The sequence below is a fragment of the Danio rerio genome, chromosome 4 (genome assembly GCF_049306965.1).
Source record: "Danio rerio strain Tuebingen ecotype United States chromosome 4, GRCz12tu, whole genome shotgun sequence".
NCBI classification, from domain to species: Eukaryota; Metazoa; Chordata; class Actinopteri; order Cypriniformes; family Danionidae; genus Danio; species Danio rerio.
In genome coordinates, this window is record NC_133179.1 from 69,843,644 (window position 1) to 69,852,500 (window position 8,857).

Sequence of the window (8,857 nt, forward strand, 5' to 3'; positions counted from 1 at the left end):
AACCGTTAAAGATATAGCAACAAAATCTAACACATCTAAATACAGCTTTTGGCCAAATTTGGCTTTCTCAAGCCAACATAATTAATATAAACTTAATTCAAGTGATGAACGATGTTGAAAATTCCAACAGTGAATGAAATGAAAACATTCATTGAAAACTTGAAAGTGATCAGAAAGTTATCAGATGTAATCAGTTACTTTACTTTTATAAAATAATTAAAATGGTACACTATTACATTTTAAATGGGGTAACTTGTAATCTGTAATCTATTACATTTCCAAAGTAACCTCCCCAACACTGTATATAATAAAGGAATTCCATTCGTTTAATACCAAGATGGTGTTTTTCATCTTGAGAATTTCAAATACTCTGTAATTTTGTATTATTTTCTGAGAATACTTAAAATAGTATTGGAGACTTTGTGGTTAATCTCTTAGAATAATTGTCGTACTATGTCTTTATACCAGTGTAATCTAACCCTTGTCAAAAAATCCTATTGGAATTTCAGTCTATCCTTTCCTAAATATTTCCTAAATTTCCAATGGACATTCAGAATTTTTTTAATAGGCATTTCACTTTTTAAATATTTGTATGACTCAATTTATTGGAATTTCCACTATCTTTAGGATCTGATTTAAATTTTTAGAATTATTAGACTGTGATTAGATTGTGTTTTTTTTTTTTTAATGGGAATCACTGTTTTGGATTGGATATTTTTGATTCTGTCAAGTATTTTTTTCTTAAAGTATAATGATTATAATAGAAACATATAAAAATTCAAAAATAATAACCCATTCGGTAAACATTATATATTAAATTATAAATATTAAATACTAATGAAACAATAATTTATACATTCATTGTGTATGACCATACACCCAAAGCGTTTACCATCTTGTTGAGGGGGTCTCCCTATAGGTGACTTTTATCTTGTTATTGCCGTGTGACGCCATAAAGCTGCTCCGCGTTCCTGTTTCTGCAGTCTGTGAAAAAGGTGTGTGCCGTTTCTAAGGTTTATAAAATGAGAGGAACATTCAGTCAATGTTATAGATACTTTTACAAGACTTTTTGTTAGACATTTGTCATTAAATGTAGCACTGTAATACTCAAAACATTAAACACTTTAAATTACATATTTTCCGAGTATAAAGCGGACGAGAGTGGCGAAATAAACGCGCCACATTTCTTCCTGTGTCGTGAATATGCTAGTAATTAAACATGTATTCAGTCACTGACGAATAGGCATGAGGCAACGGAGCTGTCAAAACTCCGAGTCAATTGAATCATTTGTTTCTCAAAATGATTCAGTTCGTTTTCGAGTCACTGCGCGCTGACGTCACCTGCTGGTTAAAACGATGTAAATACATCGAAAACGTCCGTTCTCTGTGGTAAGAAAGCTGATAGTGGTTTTGACAAGATTGATTTGTTTTGACATCAATTACACTGTTAAAGCAAATTGGATTAAAAACCATGTTAACCAGATTCGATGGTACTTTATCCCACATAATATTTATAAAAACATTGTAGGTCTCAAATGTGTGTTAACTTGTAGATTTTCTCCATCCAAACTCCCTATAAACTCTCTAAATTTTACAAACAGGCACTTTTCGCATGGAAAGTATGTTTCTTTCGCAATTTCTCCCCTCACAGAGTGAAGCTATGGAACTACTAAAGCGTCTTAGTAAAGAATACATCGATTTTTTATGAGAATTGGCATGAAAAACATACTATCTTTGTGATTTACTTGATCCTCAAGGGAACGTGTACTCATGTGGTGATTTTATGGTTAAATATAATTCATAAAGAATTTCATACTGTGATTAAGGCCATACCTAATGGCATTGCTCATTTAATGAAATGCCACTTGCCATTTAAAGTGACTAAAAAAAAAGAACCAAAGTTTTTCGTTGAAGACAGATGCGTTTACGACCTAAAATGTAGTAATAAAAATCTAAGAAACGCGTTTCAGTCAAAAAAAAGAATCACTCCCGGGGAAAATTTCTCTAATAGGTCGAATTAATTGGAAAGAATAGCTTGGCTCTTACCTTGCAAATTTTGTGTTCCCAACAAAGTTAAAGAATGATACACAAAGTTAAAAGTGCGACACAATATCTACTCTACAATTGAGATTGTATCTAAATTCGGTAATCCTAACTCAAGTTGTGAGAATCGATTGATCCTCTTTTGATCAAATGCCCACATGTTAATGTGTTTCGGTCTGATTTATCCAATTTATTTGTCATCAAAATGTAACTTTACCATTGATTTTTCCATGCGTGATATAATTAGTTACTTTTCTTGTGACGAACATTTTATTTAATAAGCAATTTATTTATTTTATGGGGTAAATATTATAATCACAAATGTAAATTTTCTACATAAGTTGCAGAATTTTCGTTGTGACTTAAATCATTTAATAACTACTTTACAAAATGTTTACAGCAAAAAGTTTTAAAACTGTGACTTTGTAAATATTTAATTTAATAATTTGCGTCTTTACTCTGTTTTTTATTATCTTACTTTATTATTGATATTATTATAATTAATTTACTTGTTATTATTGTTATGATTAATATGTTTGTATTGTTAAAACACACAATTAAAAAAAAAAAAAAACAGAAAACGACAATGTTAACATCAGAATTACAAGTTATACGACTCATCTGCAAATGTTTTTAAAAATGTGGAATAATAATCATAAACACAGGTATTTACATTATACCGTAAATAGCGTCAAAATTAATAGTTTGTGTTTATATTTATTAAATTTGCACCTTACAAATTGTATAGTTACTTATAGTGAATGTAGTGCTTTTGAACCATATGTAAGTCAATCTGTAGTTATTCTATAGTTGCTGTGGTTATATAACTCCAATGGTAATCTAAACAAAAATACTCTACAATGTACCAAGTGTGGTATGACTAAATTCACGGTAGTAAAAACTACACTACAGTATTTATTGCAGTGTATCAGTTCACTATATGCCTAAACAATCATTAACAGAGTTGTAAATACTATACACTGTAATACACTACAGCATTTTCCCATGTGAAGAGAGAAATTTACAGTGTTTTTAATCTGCTTAGGTGATCTAAGCTCCCTCAGCAATGCGTTGATAGTGAACTAGAGAGCTGATTGAGATGGCGTCTATTAAAGAGGAGAGTGAAGACCTGAAGATTGAAACGTTTACAGTCAAACAGGAAGATCCAGAGGAACAAACAGGTTCAGATCAACTTAATCATTTCATTAAATGTCTCTTCCAGATGTTTACTGACTGCAATGATTACAGCCTGATGTGAAGACGGCTTTAGTGCATATAGCTAATATTACCCTTCATGACAACTGTGGGGGTTAATGTTTTTTTTAGAACTGTTCTGTTTCCTTTATATTAGGTTTTATTAAGTCCACATAATTAAGGGCGTGGCCACTTGAGTGACAGCTAGGTCTCGCTGATCACCCTCACATCACTTCAGGTGATTCCGGCTGATTAGCCACTGAACGAATGTATCAAGGTTTTGGAAGCTTCTGATTGGCTAATTGACAACATTTGAGTTAATTGGTGGCGCAAATGTAGAATAGTATATAGGGAAAACCTCAAACACACTGCTTCCTTGTGTGACAACATGGGGAAATCAACAAAAAAGCCAGAATTACAATTTGCTAAATTATACTGGGAAAAAAAATTTTGGAGACATGTCCTGTGCTCTGATGGAGCTAAGATTGAACTGTTTGGCCATAATGAGCAGTGTTACATTTGGAGGACAAAGGGGAAAGCTTACAAGCCTAGGAACACCATCCCAACTGTGAAGTATGAAGAAAGAATATTAAGTTGAAATACTGAAGCAACATCAGCCAGAAATTTTAAACTTGGCCACAAATGGGTCTTCCAAACAGACCACGACCCTAAGCATACAGCCAAATCAGCTTAAATGTGCTTTAAGGACAACAGAGTGAATGTTTTGGAGTGGCCATCACAAAGCCCTGACCTCAATCCTATAGAAAATTTGTGGGCAGAGTTGAAAAAGCTTGTGCGAGCAAGACAGCCTACAAATCTGACTCAGTTACACCAATTCTGTCCGGAGGAATGGGCCGAAATTCCTTCAAACTCTTGTGAGAAGCTTGTGGAAGGATACCCGAAACATTTGACCAAAGTTATACAGTTTAAAAGCAAAGCTACAAAAATACCAAGGAAATGTGTGTAAACTTTTGACTGCCTAGAAATTAATAAAAAAAATTATCCTCCAAAAAGTTCTCTCATTATTCTGGCATTTAGCAAATGCAAATAATTTAAGTAATCCTAACAGACATAAAATAGTAAACATTTAGTATGATTTACCATCAGACAGTTTTTAAAAAACTTCTGGTTTCAACTGTATATTTACTTACATTATTTCCAATCAAGGCACACAGCTTGCATGCACATATAGGGAGCGATGCGCACAGGGTGTACAAGCTGAACGCACGTGATGCGCTCACAATTTCCAGGTGCACCTACTTGAAAAACATCTGACCATTTCAGAATACCACTTGCGCTCCGCGATTCATGTATCTAGGACTAAGCTTTCTGCTTCACAATTTGTAAAGAATATATACGCTTCGGTAATAATGGCAGACTAATTACCTCAGACAAACACAGCGCACCCAAACACTGCAGTACTTTTTAACTTTTTCCATGAATAAAACTTGTATCAGAGCTACTGCAATGGTTTGTTGGTTTGTCATCCTCTGAGAAAACGGTTGATGGTTACGAAAGATGCCAGGGAGCATGAGCGCAAAGCGAATTGAACATGGTGAACTATTTTCACGTGCTTGATGCAACGTGAACAGATTCGGGTCGAGTTGCATCATCGCCACCTCAGGTCAAAACAACACACGTGAAAATAAGTGCCGCGACTAGCCCTAGTGAGGAGATTCATTCATTTTCCTTTCCTCTTAGTCCCTTTATTAATCTGGGGTCGCCACAGCGGAATGAACCGCCAACTTATCCAGCACGTTTTAGGCAGTGGATGCAACCCATCACTGAGAAACCTCATTCAAACACACACACACACACACACTAATGGAAACCGGAGCACCTGAAGAAAAGCCACGCGAGCATGGGGAGCACATGCAAACTCCACATAGACATGCCAACTGACCCAGTCGGGGCACGAACCAGCGACCTTCTTGCTGTGAGGCGATTGTGCTACTCACTGCGCCACCGTGGTGCTAGTGAAAAGATTTTGAAAAACATAAAAAGACGTAAGGATGTCGCCAGGATGGCTTTTTGGTTTCTTTTCTTGTGCATCCCAGCCACCAGCAGCCCATCTGAGTTTTGTTTTTTAGCATAGAGGGTAATGTAGTTATCCAGCTTCACAATTTGTAATTGCACCAATACAAGTGTGTTGCTTTGCGCCATTAAGTTTGGGCTTAACTTGTATTTTTTTTTCTCTTTAGAGCTGATGGTGCTGAAAGAAGAGACCGAAGACCTCAATGAACGGGAAGAGAATCAGTTTGAGAAACACCAAGATTTATTGACTGATGAGAAATCCACTGAGACGACTTCACCACATAAAAGAGCTCAGAAAACCAAATCTAACGATGATTTGACCTGCTGTCAATGTGGGAAAAGCTTTACTCTTAAGCACAACCTTGAAGCCCACATGAGAATTCACACCGGAGAGAAGCCTTTCTCGTGCGATCAGTGTGGAAAGAGTTTCACGCAAAAATCGAAAATTAAAGTCCACATGAGAGTCCACACCAGAGAGAGGCCGTACACGTGTCCCGAGTGTGGAAAGAGTTTCAGGCAAAAGCAGCACCTTAAACTCCACATCAGAATTCACACAGGGGAGAAGCCTTTCGCCTGCCAACAGTGTGGGAATAGTTTCACTCAAATACAAGCCCTTCAAAACCACATGGGCATTCACACCAGAGAGAAGCCTTACATTTGCACACAGTGTGGTAAAAACTTTAAATGTAAAAGCTACCTTGATTCTCACATCAGGACTCACACCGGAGAGAAGCCGTATAAATGTGGCCAGTGTGGAAAGAGTTACAAGCAGCGAGCCAACCTCAGCCATCACATGAAGCGCCACTCTAGAGAACAGGGGTGGGTATCCAAAGACTAAGCATGTACCTTCTACGATTGAACCCGTTTCACATCTCAAGCTGTCATAGTTGGGTAAACTTAATAGGCAGTGAATGGGAGAGTACCACACATATATTATTTTTTGCATTGCAATTTGCTAAAACAGGTGGCACGGTGGTTTAGAGGTTAGCACTGTCGCCTCACAGCAAGAAGGCCACTGGTTTGAGTCTCGATTTGGTCGGTTAGCATTTCTGTGTGGAGTTTGCATGTTCTCCTTATGTTCACATGGGTTTCCTCCACAGTCCAAACACATGCGCTATAGGTGAATGGGGTGAATGGGTGTTTCCCAGTAATGGGTTGCGGCTGGAAGGGCATCCACTGCATAAAACGTATGCTGGAGTAGTTGTTGGTTCATTTAGCTGTGGTGACCCCTAAAAAATGAGGCACTAGACTGAAGGAAAATGAATGAATGAATTTGCTCACACAACAATCTGTTGTGGTAAAGAAGGAGCTGAGCCGAAAGGCAAAGCTCTCGATTTACCGGTCAATCTACTTTCCTACTCTCACCTATGGTCATGAGCTTTGGATCATGATCGAAAAGACAAGATCTCGGATACAAGCGGTCTAAATGAGTTTCCTTCGCAGGGTGGCAGGGCCCACCCTTAAAGATAGACTGAGCAGCTCTGTTACCCGGGAGGAGCTCGGAGTAGAGCCGCTGCTCCTCCACATCGAGAGAAGTCAGCTGAGGTGGCTCGGGCATCTGTTTCGGATGCCTCCTCGACGCCTACCTAGTGAGGTGTTCCAGGCATTCCCCACCGGGAGGAGGCCTTGGGGTAGAGATCTGCACGAGACTAAATTTTGAATCCCGCTCCCGCCTGCTCCCGCCAGGTTTTATCCTGAACCCGAGCACTCCCGCTTATATTAAGAACTTGTTGTCCCGCTGCCCGACCCGCCCCGTTTTCTGGCCGCCGCGCCCGATCCCGCTAAAGAGTGGGGGAGAACAATACCGAAAATCACCCAGCTATACAGTCCAGACAGCCAAGCTGTCTGTATAAACACACACACACAGCACCAAGCACACACACACAGACAAAGCTCTCTCTTTCTCATACGCGCGCGCACTAACACACACACAAGCACCAAGCAGACACACAGGCGTTTGCTGTTATATCAACTCAAAGGCTTGTAATACCATGTATGAAGTACCAATGTAATACCAAAAGGTTTTATATAAAGGTATATAAATACTGAGTCGCGCCAGCTCCGGGCCGCAGCGCACATTACTCTCGGGCCGATTCTGGCGCGGATGCGGCAGCGTCTGCTCGATTACGGGAGCCGCATCTGACCGATTGATTCGGGCCGAAATCAGGCAGTGAGTCCACAAGCTAGATTCTCCGGCAGGCGAGAATCTAGCCGGAACTGGCCCGAGTGTATTTTGCTATCTGGGAAAGCTCTCTCTCTCTCTCTCTCTCTCTCTCTCTCTCATTCGCGCGCACACTAACATACACACACACAAGCACCAAGCACACACATAGGCAAAGCTCTCTCTCATTCGCATAGCAATATCCACGTTATTGCTAAACAGCCCGCTCTCGTCCCAAATTAAACCCTTTACCGACCGCTCCCGCAATTTATTCGGAAATTTATTCCCGCGCCGCAGAAATCTGGTCGGGTCCCGCAGACCTCTATCTTGGGGGAAGACCTAGGAAACTCTGGAGGGACTATGTCTCTTTGCCGGCCTAGGAACGCCTTGGGATCCCCTCGGAGGAGCTGGAAGAAGTAACTGGGGAGAGGGAAGTATGGGATTCTCTCCTAAAACTACTGCCCCCACGACCCGGCCCCAGAAAAGTGCTTAAAAATGAATGAATGCATCTTAAGTTTAAAAACTTTGTAGGATTTAAGATGCTGCTATGACCATTTAAATGAGTCATCACAATCTTGATGCGTTGAGTGAGTGTCGGGGAAACCCACAGCTCAGGCTGATGATATTGATGCATTCTGTTTGTGTTGCTGACATTATCACTTCTGAAATGCTATCAGGAAGTGGGGTTTTTATGTTCCTCTGTCTTGAGTTCCATTCATTCACTTTCATCTCCTTTTCCGAGGCTGGGTCATGGGGGCAGACATCTTAAGGCTGATTTATACTTCTGCGTCAAGCGCACATGTATGCTACGGCGCAGCCTACGTGTTGACGCATAGCCCTACGCCGTGGCCATCAGCGTTGCTGACGTGCACCTCTCAAAAAATGTAACTCCACGTCGCACAGACGCGTAGCGCAAGCTCTGTGATTGGTGAGCTTGTTAGCTCTGACTAGTCAGGGTGGGACAGAGTGCCGCGCGAGCCTGATGGAGCAAGTGTTTACAAGTGCGGAGTCCTGTGAAGGAGCTCCGGATGGAAAGTTTTGTTTTGTGTTTACCTCATAGTTAAAGTTGTTGCACGTCCGCCGGTTCCTGCCTCAAAATGAGCGAGTTTGAACCACTTGTACATTCAGAAAAAACACAACAGCAGTGAAGAAACTCGACACAGAGGAACATTTACACCTCACTGCCCCCTAGCATTTCGGAAGTGTTAATGCAGACCAACAGTGACAGCGCGCACAAGTATAAATGCACAGCTATGCCCGGTGCATGCGCCGTGGGTTACGCCGGTCACTTGACGCAGAAGTATAAACCAGGCTTTAGGAGAGAACCCCAGACTTCCCTCTTCCCTTCACTAGATGAGGATGAACAGCGACTCTACTCTGAGCTCCTCCCGGGTGACAGAACTCCTCACCCTATCTATAAGGGTG

The 8,857-nt window shown here is 40.3% G+C and overlaps 1 protein-coding gene across 4 annotated transcripts in view; it reads left to right on the forward strand.

Annotated features, from left to right (window-relative positions):
• Positions 1-952: 952 nt before the first annotated feature.
• The window catches only part of LOC110438637 (uncharacterized), a 9,619-nt gene continuing 1,714 nt past the window's right edge, over positions 953-8,857 (forward strand). For 2 of the 4 annotated variants that reach the window (XM_073948906.1, XM_073948904.1), the window contains exons 1-3: positions 953-1,389; positions 3,089-3,224; positions 5,439-6,090. In XM_073948906.1, the coding sequence (XP_073805007.1) occupies positions 3,143-3,224; positions 5,439-6,090 (734 nt within the window). In that variant the 5' untranslated portion in view covers positions 953-1,389; positions 3,089-3,142. The remainder of the gene's footprint in view (positions 1,390-3,088; positions 3,225-5,438; positions 6,091-8,857) is intronic. The other 2 variants (XM_073948905.1, XM_021471557.3) reach the window with 1 other exon arrangement.